General features: G+C 41.8%; 1 protein-coding gene across 3 annotated transcripts in view; it reads right to left on the reverse strand.

Moving 5' to 3' along the window:
- Window positions 1–16,516, reverse strand: part of SYT14 (synaptotagmin 14) — a 184,352-nt gene that overhangs the window by 136,086 nt on the left and 31,750 nt on the right. The window contains exons 1-2 of one of the 3 annotated variants that reach the window (XM_043543710.1): window positions 5,895–6,102; window positions 5,613–5,800 (exon numbers count right to left, since the gene is read on the reverse strand). The exons of the other annotated variants lie outside the window; for them this stretch is intronic. Of the exons in view, the coding sequence (XP_043399645.1) occupies window positions 5,613–5,676 (64 nt within the window). The 5' untranslated portion in view covers window positions 5,677–5,800; window positions 5,895–6,102. Of the gene's footprint in view, window positions 1–5,612; window positions 5,801–5,894; window positions 6,103–16,516 lie in introns of those variants that run through there. 3 annotated transcript variants of the gene reach the window in all.

Consider the following 16,516-nt stretch of genomic DNA (forward strand, 5'->3'; position numbering starts at 1 on the left):
ATACTTTGCACATGGGTAAGGATGGCCCTGATTGAGTTGTTTTGCTTCCACTTAAGTCAGTGGGAGATCTGTGAATAACTTTAGGGAGAGCTCTTTCTAAAAAAGTTTTGCTAACCTTTAAAAAAAAAAAAAAAGAAACTTATAAAGAAGCAAAAATTTGCAAACATTTTCTTATATTTCGTCTCCCTACTTTACAGTTCCTTCCTCTTCCTCACATTTCATTGGAAATCGTGATATTAAGCAACAGGACAAAACAAGTTTTAATCCATGCTGTTTTACTAACACATATAAAAACTTCAGCTGTAAGAACAAGCATTCAAAACTCAGGAGCTCCCACACTGAAGGTTGTAGATGCAACCTTAGCTCCTTGTGCCTCATCCACAGGCTAATTATATCATCACATATTATTACTCACTTTTTTTCCCTAAGAAACGCAATATATATTTAGCAACTTGTAACATTTTCCCAATTGTTGGACCCTTATACTGAGCTATTAGGCAATGAAATCAGGATAAGGGACAAATTCTGGCCCAGACAGTATGTGACAGATATTGCAACCAAGAATAGTATCTTTGGGGAGCATATTGTATTATATCTGCAGCCTCCCCGCTCCACTCAAGCTTATTCAAAACACTGCTGCTAGGATCATCTTCCTGGCTCATCATTCTGTCCAAGTCACTTTCTTTGAAAATTTCCACTGACTATCCCTTTCTCCATTGCATGAAATATAAGCTTCTTGTCAATACCTTGTAAGCTCTTCAAGATTTAGACCAGATGTACCTATCAGCTCTACTGTCTATCATGACAGTTGATCTTCTGCCTTCATTTTACCAATAATGCCCACCTTGATTGGCTAGTCATTCGCTTCTCTCATAAATGCCTCCACAATTTTTCCACTTATCCCTTTCCATGCCACCCTTTATGTGTGTGGGGGGGGGAAATCTATAAAGCCACTATTTTATCTTTGTTAAAATTTAACTCTGCCATGAAGCTTTCTGGATACTGCCAGATAATAATGGCTCAGTTTGAGGTGAGCCGTGACTACAGCCTACTATGCAAAATATACTCGTTCTATGTAAAAATGTAAAGCTTCTTGTTATTTGTTTAACTAGTACCTAGCCTAATGTTCGTTGACGAGGGCTATGTGCTATTGTAGTACAAATAATAAATATAAATGAATAATATGAAGTCCCATTCTCAACTTGTATACAATGCTCTAGGTTAAGAGGGAATTTTGGTGGGGAAAGAAGCAGCAGCAAGTTTTTTGGGGGGGTTTTTTTTTGTTTAAAAAAGGTTTAGCATTTCTCAGAAACATTTAGAAATTTGGTTTGGATGCTTTGGAATATTTCAGGGGACGAACTAAAGTAACCAAGTATACGCAGCAGAGCCAAGGTGCATTTATAATATTAAACATTTGTATCAACTATATTGCTCATAAGTGAAGTATAATTTTCAAATGGATACAACTGTCAAGAACAAATTTCACCATAAATAGGACTACTACCATGCCAAATTTCAGCTCTATATTCTCTACTGTTTTAGCAATTACAGCTATTAAAGTCACAACTTTTTCTCCTTCATTTTTCTTTAATAAATGAGAAAATGGATTTCCCCATGCACATAAACTACTTTCAAAGTTCTGTTGTTTTTTAATTGCTCAAACTTAAGAAGAAAACAAAACCTTCAGACAGAGACTCAAGCTAAAAAATTTCAGCCCAAAAAGTTAAAAATTTGGAAAGTTATGATAGATTGAAAACATGGCATCAGTACAGAGCGTATTCAACCTTAACTATCAATTCCCCTATAATTAACAGCACTAACAGTTAAACGTGTTGTTTGAATCAATTAGTGTGTTCAATAAACAAAGTGAAGACAACATGCATGAGGGACAGTCTATACTATATTACACTGAAAATATAATACTCTAATAATGCTTTATGAACACTGAAAATATTCAATTACTACTATATTACTATATATTGCAATACTACTGACAAATATCACTAAGGAAATAGGTCTTACTTCATTCAATCACTTAGAGCTTGTCTACACAGGGAAATTTACTGGCATTACTATACAGGTATAATTATTCCATGATAGTTATACTGATCAATTCCCCACTGTGGATATTCTTATTTGGAATAAGAGTGGCCTTTTTTCAGTTTAGTTCAGGGGTTCTCAAACTGTGGGTCGGGACTTGCTGAGGCCCGGGGCTGAAGCTGAAGCCTGAGCCCCACTGCCTGAGGACAAACCTGGGCAGTAGGGCTCAGGTTACATGCCCCCTGCCCGGGGCTGAAGCCCTTTGGCTTGGGCTTTGGCACCCTCGCCTGAGGTAGTGGGGCTTGGGGCCCCCCCCAACCTGGGGCAGCAGACTCAGGCTTCGGTCCCCACTCCTGACAACAAAAATTACAACACGACCCTAGAAGGGGGTCATGGTGCAATGAATTTTGAGAACCGCTGGTTTAGTTTATGTTGTTTCCAAAGTATAAAAAAGGAAAATGTAAATATAGAATTTGATATTAAGTTACCTTAGCTAACAGACGGTGCCATCTAATGGCTAACTTATAAAACGTGTACAATATGTCTAACATGTCACTAAATAAAACCAAAATCTAAAGGCTTGTCCACACAGGGAAATTTACTGGCATTACTATACTGGTATAACTGCACCGTGTGCTCTTATTTGGAGGAACAGCAGCCTTTTTTCAGTTTATCTTATGTCACTCCCTGTTACTGCTGTGAAGATAAATCAGATATAGGATTTATAAAATGAAAAATCTTGCAACTACAGCTGAGAGAGTATTAAGCTAGCAGAAAAAACAAAGTTGGCTGCTCTTCTTACACATCATTAACAATATCTAAAAGGGCAAAAAGTGAGGAGGATTACCCATGATTTAACTTTGCCTGGATTCTCGTTGCATCCACTTTGCACTTAATAAATACAAACAACATTTTGCATTAATATAGTGATTTTCAACAATCTAGCCTTGCTCCACCCCAAGACTTTCACTGGAAACCATCAGAGACAACTGCAAACAATTGAAACCACCTGGAGATGAAAAAGGAACATTACGACAGAGAATCGCCATGACTATGAATAAAGATAAATGACTTTTTCAGTGTAACATAAGGTGAGGAAAGGTACTCTATCCTTTTACTGAGAAGACATCTTGTGGTGTTTTCATGAAAAATTTGATCCTGGTTCCTGTGAAGCCAGCCAGCTCTGTAACAGACTGAACTTTGGGTGGGGAGAGGGGAAAACCTACTTTACTAGGCTGAAAAGACAAGTGTAGACCCAAGTATGTGTTTTATGATTTTGTTTGTATTGTAACCAGTTTTTTCCAATCACTCCTTATTTCTAATATAATGTCTATCCTTTTTTAAATAAATTTTCTTTTTGTTTTATTAGTACTCACTGTTATGAGCACGGGTTTAAGGTAAAAGTGGAGTACACTCTTATCAAGGTTCCTTCCCCACTCTGAACTCTAGGGTACAGATGTAGGGACCTGCATGAAACACCCCCTAAGCTTATTCTTACCAGCTTAGGTTAAAAACTTCCTCAAACTTTGCCTTGTCCTTGAATCCTGTGCTGCCACCACCAAGCATGTTAAATAAAGAACAGGGAAAGAGCCCACTTGGAGACGTCTTCCCCCCAAAATATCCCCCCAAGCCCTAGACCCCCTTTCCTGGGGAAGGCTTGATAAAAATCCTCACCAATTTGCATAGGTGAACACAGACCCAAACCCTTGGATCTTAAGAACAATGAAAAAGCAATCAGGATCTTAAAAGAAGAATTTTAATTAAAGAAAAAGTAAAAGAATCACCTCTGTAAAATGAGGATTACAGGGTAATCAGATTAAAAACAGAGAATCCCTCTACGCAAAACCTTAAGTTACAAAAAGACACAAAAACAGGAATATACATTCCATTCAGCACAGCTTATTTACCAGCCATTTAAACAAAAGGAAATCTAACGCACTTCTAGCTAGATTACTTACTAACAAGTTCTAATACTCCATTCCTGTTCTGTTCCCGGCAAAAGCATCACACAGACAGACCGACCCTTTGTTCCCCCCCACCCCCTCCCCAGCTTTGAAAGTAACTTGTCTCCTCATTGGTCATTTTGGTCAGGTGCCAGCAAGGTTATCTTAGATTCTTAACCCTTTACAGGTGAAAGGGTTTTGCCTCTGGTCAGGAGGGATTTTATAGTTCTGTATACAGAAAGGTGGTTACCCTTCCCTTTATATTTATGACAACTCTCCTTTGGGGGCAGAGGATCTGGGATTTCTGTGAGCAGCCAATGTTAGAGTTTGGATATCACAGGGGAACACTTCAAAGGCACTCAGTTACTGGGGTGCACCTATCGTTAACCTGCATATTGAAGTCAGGGATGGAGGAGAGCAGTCAAGTGGCTAATAGCTCCCTAACACCACCAACCTAACACCCAGCCACCGCAGGCGAGATTCCCTCAGGCTGGAGGCAGCAGGGTGACTCCAGTCCTGGATGCCCTGAGAACCATCACAATTGTCTGCTGGAATTCTCCTTCTAAAAGCAACAGAACAATTCCATGACTGCTACTGTAGCCTTCAGACTGGAGCAGCACACAGATGAGGTACACACCCTATAATGTACACAGGATATGGGAATGAGGAAAAAAGCCAGCAGAGCCATGTAGTGATTAATCCATTGGCCTCCTCCATCAAAACTCATGTAGGCTGCGGGACAGCAAATCCCAGCTGAGTTGTTCAGTTGCAGACTGGTGTGGACTCCCTCATGAACTCTAAGGACTTGCTCCTCCCTAACATAAAAATTCACAACATCTAGGACCTTCTGCACCCACTGACAAAGGGGTGAAGACTGGGTATAATCGTTATATGAATTAATTTTCATTAAGATTGCAAACAGATCAAAACCAGAATTTTTACTCCATTAGTCTCCACTGCATTTTCTGTCAAAGCATTTATTATAGTTTATCATACGGCTCAGTCATAAGTACAAATCTATGACAAAAAAGCTAAACTAGTTCTTAAATTAATTTTATGAACTATTCACTAAAAGTTATTTGGTTTATATATTGTGTAATAATTTGTATAAATTCTATAAAGTAAAAGTCTTTCTAGGAACTGAGGTTCATAACTCAATGTACATCAGTTTACACCCTTAGTACCAAGTGTTTAGTATACAGCAGTAAGTAATTCTGTCACAGAAATTCAAATAAATAAGCTTTCTAGGGAATCAGCAAGGAGAGAAACATTTTTTTAAAAGTGTTACAATATTAATCTACTGCTTGCAAGTTTAAGTCATCGTTATCTATGCCAGATTAGATTTAAAACATATTTTAAAAAAAAATCAAGAAGGAAAAGAAAAATCACCTGTGATTTCGATCTTTTATATTTGCTTTAAGAGAACACTGCCCATTAAATTGGGGCTGATATCTGACCCATTCTAAAATTATAATTTGAAGGGAAATTCCACTCATTTTTATTTTGCACTCCTTTGTGATATTTTGCAATAAATTTTATAGGCTGCATGTGACTATTATTAATACATATCTCAATATGAAACTGAAGTAAGAGTGTAAACTTTCTATATAAGAAAGAAAAATTACTTACCTATATAGCAAATGAAGTTCTTCAAGGTGTGCTCATATATATTTTCCACTCTTGGTGCACACATGGACAGCAATGCCCATTGGGGCTGCGCATGAATTGACTGTCCTCCTGTACAGAGGACTTAAGGAAAGAGCAGGCCCAATCACTACTCAGTTACTTCGCCGCCACAGAATCCAAGCATTATAGGCCTCCATAGTAGTAGGGAAAGAAGAAGGGTCATGGAATATATAAGGACAATACATGTTGACGTACCCCAATTACTTTAAATTTAAATAACTTTACCTCTTCAAGCACTCATCCATATGTATTCCACTCTTGTTGACTCTCAAACAATGACCTGCTATGAGGAGCCAGGTGTTTGGAGTCTACTTAAACAATGTTTGCAGTAGAGTTCTGCAAGAGAGGCATGAGACTTCAAGGCTTCTACTACGGAATAATGTTTAGTAAAAGTATGGACTAATCCCAAATGGCTGCCTTACAGAGATTTGAAGTTGGTATGCTTCAGAAGAAAGCTTTAGAGGCTGCCATGAGTCCTAGTAGATTGGAGCCCTAATGTTAGCAGGGTGTTCTAAACCAGTGGTTCTCAATCTGTAATCCGTGGACCCTGGGGGTACACAAACTATGCCTAAGGGGTCTGCAAAAGAAATACTGAAAACTGACTGAACAGAATTTATATATAGTGATGGGGCAGGGCCAGATAGCCATAGAAAAGTAGTGGGAGATAGATATATTAGCTCCAGACTAAACAAATCCCTGGTACCAGGATAAGTGAAATGGCAGCTGCTCTAGGTCAATTAAGACACCTCGGGCCAATTAAGAACTTTCCAGAAGGCAGGGAGAATGCTAGGTTGATTGGGACACCTGCAGCCAATCAGGGGCTGGCTGAAACTAGTTAAAAGCCTCCCAGTTAGTCAGGTGGCCATGCATGTCAGGAGCTGTGGGAGAGATTGAGTAGTACAACTATATCAGGCACAAGGAAGGAGGCCCTGAGGTAAGGGTGAAGTGGAGCTTGAGGAAGTGAGGGCTGCTGTGGGGGAAGTAGCCCAGGGAATTGTACATGTCATGTTTCTAAAAGGTCAGCTACCATAGCTGATACTATTAGGGTCCCTGGGCTGGAGCCTGGAGTAGAGGTGGGCCTGGCTTGACCCCCCACCCCCACCTTTGCCCCCTGATTAATCACTGAGACTAGGAGACAGACTGTGCAAGGAAGGATAACTTCTCCTCACCTCCCTTGCTGGCTTATGATGAAAATGGCTCAGTAGACTGTGACCCTTGTCGTTAGAGAGAGAAGAGTTATGTGGAGGGTCACAGTGAGTCTCTGAGGCTAGCGATATCCGCCAGGAAACGCGGGACTCACAGAGGCAAGGACAGAGCTTTGTCACATACATACACACGATTTCCAAAGGGGTCCACATCTCCATGTAAAATTTTTAGGGGTCCACATATGAAAAAAAAAAGGGGTGAGAACCACTGTTCTAGACTAACTCATGAGACACTAATACACCCTGATAATCTCTGGGCTGGAACAGGTTGACCCTTCATTCTTTCAGCAAATACAACAGTTATGAGGAAGCCCTGATGGGTTTGGTTCTTTGCACATAAGAACAGCCATCCTGGGTCAGCCAATGATCCGTCTGGCCCAGTATTCTGTCTTCCAACAGCGGCCAATGCCAGGTGATTCAGAGGGAATGAACAGAACAGGCAATCATTGAGTGATCCATCCCCTGTTGTCCACTCTCAGCTTCTGGAAATCAGAATTTAGAGACACCCAGACCATAGGGTTGCATCCCTGACCATCTGGCTAATAGCCATTGATAGACTGACCTATCCACCATAAAAAGCTAGGGCCCTATAACCATCTAGGATGCGCAATCTAGAGTCTCCTTGATTAGAATGGGTTTGGGAAACAATACAGGCAGATGGGTCATTTCATTTAAGGAAGGTCACAGACTTCATTGGGTAGGAGTTTGGCGTGGGGATTGAGAGACCCTTTATCTGCATGGAATACAGTATAGGGAGGTCCTGCTGTGAGAGCCTGTATGTTCCCAATTCTTCTAGCTGACATAATTGCTACCAAAAGAGAACAGTGTAGTACAGAACAAGTTGCTAGGAGGTTCAAATGGGGGACCCATTAAACCTGCCAGAACCACATTAAGGTTCTGGGTGCTAGAAGCAGGAGGTTCTCTCACTGGTGAGAAAACCTGAGTAAGGCCCTCAGGAATTTAGTCATAGTGGAAAAGTCCTGGAAAAGACTGTGTAGCTTTGGTGGTAGGGCGATATGCAGAAATGTTCTTTAAACAGAGCTAATCAAGAGTCCAGGTTTCTTTAAAGAGAGGAAATAGTCCAAGATAATAAGAATATGTGAGTCAATAAGATATAACTGATGTTGTTCATATCAAGATATAAAACTTCTCCACTTAACAGCATACGTTTGTCTGGTGGAATCCTTCCTCCTATTAGTCAAAACGTTCTGGATATCTGAGGAGCGTGACCTCTCTATGTCTGACATCCATACAGTAGCCAGGCAGCAAGATGGAGAGAGACTAAGTTCAGAAATCAGATCCTGTTTGTCCTGGGATGTCAAGTCTGGTAGTAGGGGTAAGGGTCTTGGAGGATGAATCACTAAGAGCATCAACTCCAGGTACCAAAACTGCCTTGGCCAGGCAGGTGGTCTCATGATGAACCAGACAGCAACTGGCCTCATCTTTCCGAGTACCTTATGAATCAGATAAATTGGTATGCATACATTCAGTACTGAGGCCTAGTGAATGAGAATGCATGGGATAAGAATCCTGGACTCTGACCCCATCTGGAACAAACTAAGACACGTGTTCCTTCAATAGATCTGTTTGTGACAGATGAAAGCATTACTTAAATCCGGGGAGGGGGGGGGACGGGGGGGGGGGGGGGGGGACGACGGACGGACGGACATACACCACAGGTGAATCACAGAATCTTTCATTGTCCACTTGTGGTCTGCTGCAAAGTGCCTGCTCAGACTGTCTGCTAGGGCATTCTGGAGACCTAAAAGGTGAATCTCGTGAAAGATACCTGATGTCATATGTACCAGTTCCACAGCCAAAGTCTGCATACGGAATTTTAACTTTCTGATATAACTCTTCAGTTTCTTCAGCATATGATGGGGTGAAGGCTTTTGGGATGAATAAATACCTTGAGTGGTACTCTTCCTCTATGCTGCTTTAGCATTTTTTTGTCGGTTCCCAGCCTTAATAAAGGAACCCATCTCTTCTCTGAGCAGTCTCTCTCAGTATTTCAAAGAGAGAAAGGTGGGTTGTGTGTGGCTTGGAGTGGAACCGGGATCATATAATCAAATTGGATTATTTCCGAAATCCAACAATCTATTACATGTCACATTGCAAGGAAATGAACCAATAGTCCCCTAATGGAGGGAAAGAACAAGTAGTAACTGGAGTGAAGACTCCAAATGGTCTCTCGCTAAACCTGCCAAATCTGATGGCATCAGGGCACTGAAGAACCTGTGTCTATGGGCTTGTGACATAAGCACCCACCACATCAAGCACTGACCTGGAGAATGGCCTTCCCTGAAGCAAATTAGACAAGTGTGTATATTGGACTGTGGGGAAATGTAGGAGTACTATGAAAATCATTTAAAACCAGCCTTCTTGGAAGCTGGGTCAGCCATGACATCCAGAAAAGAACCTGAAAAACTCTAGGAACTAATTCTGCAATGGTTCAAATGCTACCTAAATTTATCTAAAACTAATTCTAATAACTATTTACACAAATATATTCGGGGGAGGGGGGAGGAGGCAGGCAGGAGGTTAGACTTTGGATACGGCAACATTCCTATACCTGTAGCTTGCTGTAGAAAATAAGGAACTGAAGTGATTGTGGCTGCATGGCCGCAACAGGCACTACTTACCGGAAGGTTCAAAAGCTCTGCAGCCTCAGCAAGAATGCACCTCAAAGAACAGTATGTGTGTGTTTCAGGTCACTATTTCACTGGTCCAAAAATATTTGGATATAGATTAGTTGTTCCATAGTGTCATATTAAAATATAGTCAACAGAAAAACAGAATTTAATATCTTAATATTTTTAAAACCAAAAACTAATCTTCAATTTTCTAAAGGTTTAGTGATATTCTCTGAACAACATCAAAACCTGAATTGTAGGTTTACTACTCATGGGATAATAGTTACAGATTTTTATACAGGACATTTATTACAAAGACAAATCTAGGATAGATTTCTGCTTTGCAATCATCTAATGAACCGATTACTGCTGGCTTCTAAAAAAGTGTTAAGATTATTATTTCAAAAATTGTATTTTGTTTTTAGTTCAGGGGTTTTTATCCATACTTAAAACAGAGGAAAGCTGGTAACCTTTGTATCTTCAATATTTATGAACTACAGACTGAACAGTAACATGAGATAATTACATTTTGTTTCACTTTTTAGTCACGTTACCTAAGTTAAAGAAGCTTGTCATGCTCTGCAGTCTCCTCTTTCTCTTGAGCTCTAACTATAAGCGCCAACTGAATGAGAGGGAGGGGAAACAAAAGGAAGAATTGCTTAAAAAAAAGTCTACTTTTTTAAATGTAGAATGTGTCAAAAATAAAATGTTATTTGAGTTTCATAAGTAGTTTAATTCTTTCACTCAATAAATGAAAGTCTCTAGTAATGAAGTGAGATTCACAAAGAAGTGTGAATGGATTTTTTCTATACATGTTATATATGAATGAGATGAAAAAGAGATACATCTTGGTAACTTAAACAACCAAAAAGGATAAAAATCAGCAAATAATATTGCCTTGAATATTTAAAGGGACAATGACTACTTAAAAACAAAGTCATGCTTCAGTTGGATTTTATTTCAAACAGATATTTGTGAAGTGACATTGAGGATTATGTTACTTGAGTGAAAGAAATTATTTCAGTCTTTTCACAGCTTCTTTATGTTGTGCATTTGACAGCAGTATGTGTCTATCATCAGTTTCACGGTTTCTGCTCTACAGACAGTTTGCCGAAGTTTCTCCTGCTTGTGAAGGTCTCCCACAGCAACAGAAAAGGCCAAAAAAAAAAAAAAAAAAAAAAAACCACCACACCACCACCACACACACACACCCCCACCCACCAACCCACCCACAAAAAAGGGTATTAAAACCACTAAAATTCGCCAAGGTACTCAAGACCTGGTGACAGACCCAAAACTACTTTTACCTCATTCATTAAAAATTGACTACATTTCAGAATTGATAGTGTCCCTTTAAATCTTGGAGAAAAAGTCATGAAAAAAAAATCTATGATGGTCACACATTACCCCATGGAAGTTATTCTAAAAACAAACAAAGTAATAATTTGTAAAATATATTTATCATTTTATTTATTTATTTACAATCCAGTAAAAACAAAAACAGCTTGAATTTCACACACAGTGAAAAAAGTGTATGAAAGAGAGTTCAATGCTTAATTAAAATACCAGTGTGTCTATGTGACATACCTTGGGGGAGCATCCTGTAACCCCCATATTCCTCATTTATATATAATCGTGATATTGCATATAAAACAGGCAATGTGAGGTATCAGGCAAAAGGTTATGATCTGCTGAAAGTCACTGTTCTATCTTAATATGTATATCATTAGTGTATATGAAGTTAGGAGAATTGTGTTGTACGGTAGTCACTAAAATATGCTGTGGGTTTGGGAAGCGCCCAGATACTAGCTCCCCAGAGACAATGCCAAGGAAAGTAACCAACGCCCAGGCAGGTGTCAAACAACCCATCAACAGCCACTGTCCATCAAGGGAGCTACAATTCAACTACTCACCTGCATAAGGCCACACCAGGCAAATTGCTCAACCTTGCCTGGGGACTCAGCAATGCCCCCAGACATGCCTGGACTTGTGTTCTCCAAGCATATGGACTAAGGGCATAAAACAAAACACAGGGGCCCCATACTTCACCCTTCTCCTTCCACCACCTATGCTACAAGCAAAAAAAAAACAAAAACAAAAACAAAAACACACACAAAAAAAAAACAGGACTGAAGACTCCAACAGAGAAGACTGGCCCAAGTTTAAGGGACAAACCTGTATATTAACGACTGCAATATCCAATGGGGTGAGAAAAACTGCTTAATCTAGATGCCCAGCCTAATAGGGTTGAGAGTTTAGACTGCGTGCTTATATTTTCTTTTGGTAACTAACTAACTTTTTGCCTATCACTTATAATTACTTAATCTCTCTCTTGTAGTCAAACTTCTTTTACTGTTTATCTTTACCAGCGAGTTTGCCTGAAGTGTGTGACAAATCTGCTCCGGTTTGCAAAGACTGGTGTATATCCACTTTCCATTGATGAAATGGTGAACCAATTAATAAATTTGCACTGCTCATCTTGGTATATTCCTGAGGTGCAAGGCTGGGAGCTGGGGGGGGAGGAGGGGGATTTGGCTGGTGCCTTTCTCTAATTAGTGAGTGGCTCTGGGAGCATTCATGCAATCTAGCTTGGTGTGGGGCTCCACATGCTGTTATACTGAGTGATCACAAAGCCTGGAGGAGTTTGCTGCTTGTCATTAGCAAAGCATTGTGAGAGACAGCCCAGGCTAGAGAGGTAAGGGGGCACAGTGGTCCCACAGTCCCAGGCTACACCCAGGGATCCGGTCACAGTCTAATAATAGCTAACTAAAAATTGGCCAAGCAGCCTTGCTGCAATGCAGCATACAGCCAAGTAAATATCCAAGTTCTTCTCAACCTTAGTCTTGAGTTCCCTGAACAGGTAATGTGCTTGGGACCTAGACGAAGGCAGCATCTTGCATAATTCTCAAGCAACCACCTATGAAAATCCCAGAAGCCATATTGCTGGCCTCTGGAGGGTGTTGGGAACATAAACCACCTAAAACAAAAAGAAGGATTGGATGGATTAAAAGGCAGAAAACATTTCCAACAAAAAAAAAAAAAAAAAAAAAACACAACCTGTAATATCACCTCTTTGTTAGCTCAAGAACCCCAATTCATTTTGAAAAGAAGCTATACCACCATTCTTCAATGTCTAACTTAAGCCACAGCATCCCTCTGTATTATAAATTGTATTACCATGGCAACAAACACTACTGATCAAAAATAATTGATTTAATGGAATTATGTCTTGAAAGTGAATATAAACCAAAGCTATATATTTAACATTTATTTAAAGTAAAAAAAAAAAGTTTTACACTGTTTTGTTACGTTCCAGACACAACTGTACAGCTACAATAATACACACTGTTCTCTATTTTACCAGCCTCCCTCAGGCTCTCTCATCATCACTATCCCTGGCCTGCTATTCTGCTCCTCAGGCTGGTCAGTTCTGGACTGCTGCTTGGCCCTCAGCTTCTTGTCTGTCTCTACAATTCTGTTTTTTCTTCCTCAGCCTCCCCCAAGAACCTGATCTTCCTGGTGCTGGAAGTACAGAGAAAATGATACTTTGAGGGCCTGACCTATGGGTTATTGGACCCCACTTCTATTACCTGCACACGTCAGAAGCTTGACCTTTAACCAGTTTTCCTTTTCTGTTCTCTCACTTCCTAGAGATTAAAACAATTTTATTACACCTGTTACCTAACCAAAACAAATCCCACCACTATTATAATTAAACATAATCAACCAACTGGGAGGCTCTTGCCTGGAATTAAATAATCGACCTATTCACATACAGTACCTCCTAGCCTTGTTCACCCTTGGGGGCTTCACAGCTTCCCGCCACACCCTGCATTGCAGCATGTCCAACCATACAATTTTTACTCCTGGGAAAAGTTCCAGGATCTGCCCCAAGTCCCTCTTAGCTTTGATCATTAGATCTACCCATTCTAAGAGTGATATCAAGTCTGCTTTTTGACTGCTGCCAGTGCATCCTTCGGACTTAATCTTTTTGGATTTCTCTTTCAAGGGACAATTTTATTTTGATAAAGCTATGCCCATGGGATGTGCAATATTCTGTTCAGCATTTGAGAAATTAAGTACAATGCTTCACTGCTGCAGCGATGCAGAAAGTAGTTTACAGCAAGTAGTGCATTACTCAAAGAACTTTTTGTTTGCAGGCAGGGTGAATTTGGATGAGTGCGTTAACCTGATGGAACACCTTTCAGGCCCTTGTTTAAGAACCGGTGGTACCCTAGTGGAGGAAGAAAACACAGACGGACCTTCCATTATACTAATCTTCCTGGGGATTTAGATAGACACACGGGCAGGTTTATCGCGACTCCCTAAGGATAAGATTCAGGAACTACTGGTCTTGATTAGGAGAGGTAGAGGGGCCTGTGACAGGCAGGGCCTTGCAGGTCGAGCTGGCGTGCCCCCATCAGTCCAGTACGTGGGTGGCCCACTCCACCACTTGGACGTGGACTTCCCCGTTAAGCAGGTGATCTCTGCCAAGTGTGTCCTGGCCTCTGGACAGGGTCACCTGAACGGGTGGTCTGTGGATTCCAAGCGGCAAAACCATCAAACAGTCTGTTGGATTAGCCCCCTGGGCAGGGTGAAGCAGCAGCAAGCAGGCTGCAGCCGCAGGGAGGGGCCAAAGTAAGAAGTATCTATAGTAAGAAGTCTCCCTGGAGCGGCATACAATCCAATTGTCTGGGGAATTAGCCCCCTGGCCAGGGCGAAGCAGCAAGCAGGCTGCAATCCTGGGGCAGGGCAAGGTAAGCAACAAAAAACAATCTATAGACCTCCTGTTTCTCGGGGCTGGGGCAAAGTTTAGGCAGCTTCCTCAGCGGGCAGGGGCTCGGCTTCCACGGCAGGCCAGCAGGTCATCTGACAGGTAGTCCAGATCCCCAGGCTTTACTGCCGGGACGCTACAGGTACCCCTGCAGGAGCCAGTAGCGTGCTCCCTTCCTCCCTCCCCTTGACTGCCTTGGGCTGCCTCCTTTTATCTGAGTTCTCTGCTGCACATGCTCCAAGTGGAGGAGAGGGTGTGGCCTGCTGGGTCCACAATGATTGGTCCACCCCTGGTGGCCCAGTGTGAGGCTGGTATACCCCATCACAGGGCCAAAAAAAAAGAAAAAAAAAAAAAGTAATACTCTGTGAGCTGCAATCTATTATTGAGCATCTTAACTTTACCTGAGGGGTAGTAGCCCCAGCGCAGGCATTCTGTGCTTGGGTTGCAGCAGTCACTGCAGGCATAGCAAGTTCTCTCCATTTTATCTGAGTTACTGGAGAAACGAAGGATTTGGGGGTGTAGGAACTGTTTGAGCCATTTTAATGGAGGGAAGAATGACCAGACCTTCAGATCACACAGGGTTATGAGGTTGGTGAGGACATTTGCACTACAAATGTCTAAACTTTAAACATCCGTTTCTCTTCCAAGCACATGCCACAGGTTGATAGCTGGGTTTCAGTGGTGAAGCAGTCCTGAGCTGGCATGGGAGGAAGGGCATGTTATGGGACCAGCTGATGCCCCTTCTGTACACTGTGGAAGCGTGTGAGCAGACACCAGATATAACTAACTATAGCTCAGCTTGGGTAAAAATGATTTGGGAATGTGTAAAGTGGTAGACTTAACAATCAGAGCTAAGAGGGACTTGGGGCAGACCCTGAAACTTTTCCCCAGTTGTAAAAATTGTGTTCTTGGACATGCTGCAACGCAGGGTGTGGTGGGCAGCTGTGAAGCCCCCACAGGTTAACAAGGCTCAGAGGTATGGGAGTAGGCAAGTGGCCAAATTCATGGGTGTCAAAGGAGTCAACATTTTAGATATGGTCATAGCATTTAGAGCACCAGAATTATTCAGAGAGGATGGGATCCACCTGTCAGACTTGGGAGCTGACAAATTTTTGGCGAATATTAAAAAGGGGGCATTAGGAGATGTCTGGGAACACAGCCAAGCTAACTGCTGGCACCTCTTTGTGATGGCTGTCCAGTGCAGGTACTCCATAAGGAAGGGATACAGGAATCAGATAAAATTGATTGATAAAGGATTTAAAGTAGGGGAGGGCAAACTACGGGATCATTGCTGGAAGGAAACACCCGTGCAGAGGTTTTCTAGTCTTTGCCACCAGTGTAGGGAAGCTAGAAAATTGGGAGGAGGAGTCTGTAGCATCCCTAGGGTGTGTCTGTTGGGTTTGAAGTTGGAGTTGAGCCAGCCCTGAAGACATCTCATGTGTAGCCTGGCGCACTGGACCATGGAAGTGGTGGCTGCCATGTGACCAAGGAGCTGTAGACAGATTCTTGCCTGTGTCCTGGGACAACTAGAGAGCGTGCGTATAAGTTGTGCGATAGCAAGGAATCTGTGATTTGGGAGCGAGGCTGCGCTTCGGATTGAGTCCAGATGAGCTCCAACAAACTCTGTTGGGTAGGCATCAGGGTGGATTTTTGGATGTTTATTTGGAGGCGTAGGCTGTGAAAGAGGGAGATGGCGAAATGGGTAGCTTGAAGTGTCTCGCCCTAGAAGTTGCCCTTGATGAGGTCATCGTCCAGGTAGGGGAAAAGCATGATCCCATATCTGTGGAGGTGAGCCACGACCACAGCTAGAGTCTTGGAAAAGACTCTCGGCACTGTGGAGAGTCCGAAAGGAAGAACTCTGTATTGAAAATGGCTGTGACCGATGGTGAATCGTAGGAAGCGTCTGTGAGCTGGATGAATGGATATATGAAAATAAGCGTCCTGTAGGTCGAGGGCTGTGAACCAGTCCCCTTGATCCAGTGCAGGAATTATTGTGCCCAGCATGGCCATCTTGAATTTTTGTATCCTCACGAATTTGTTCAGTCGGCATAGGTCTAGTATAGGCCTCCATCCCCTGGTCTTTTTCTGGGTCAGAAAGTAATGGGAGTAGAACCCTTTCCCTCAATGTTGCGTCAGCACAAGTTCAACTGTGCCTAGTTGTAGAAGGTGCGCCACTTCTGCGCAAAGTGTTCGTGAGAGGGGTCCCTGAAGAGCGAAGGGGAAGAGTAGGATTTA

The sequence above is a fragment of the Chelonia mydas genome, chromosome 3 (genome assembly GCF_015237465.2).
Source record: "Chelonia mydas isolate rCheMyd1 chromosome 3, rCheMyd1.pri.v2, whole genome shotgun sequence".
In the NCBI taxonomy this organism is placed as follows: domain Eukaryota; kingdom Metazoa; phylum Chordata; order Testudines; family Cheloniidae; genus Chelonia; species Chelonia mydas.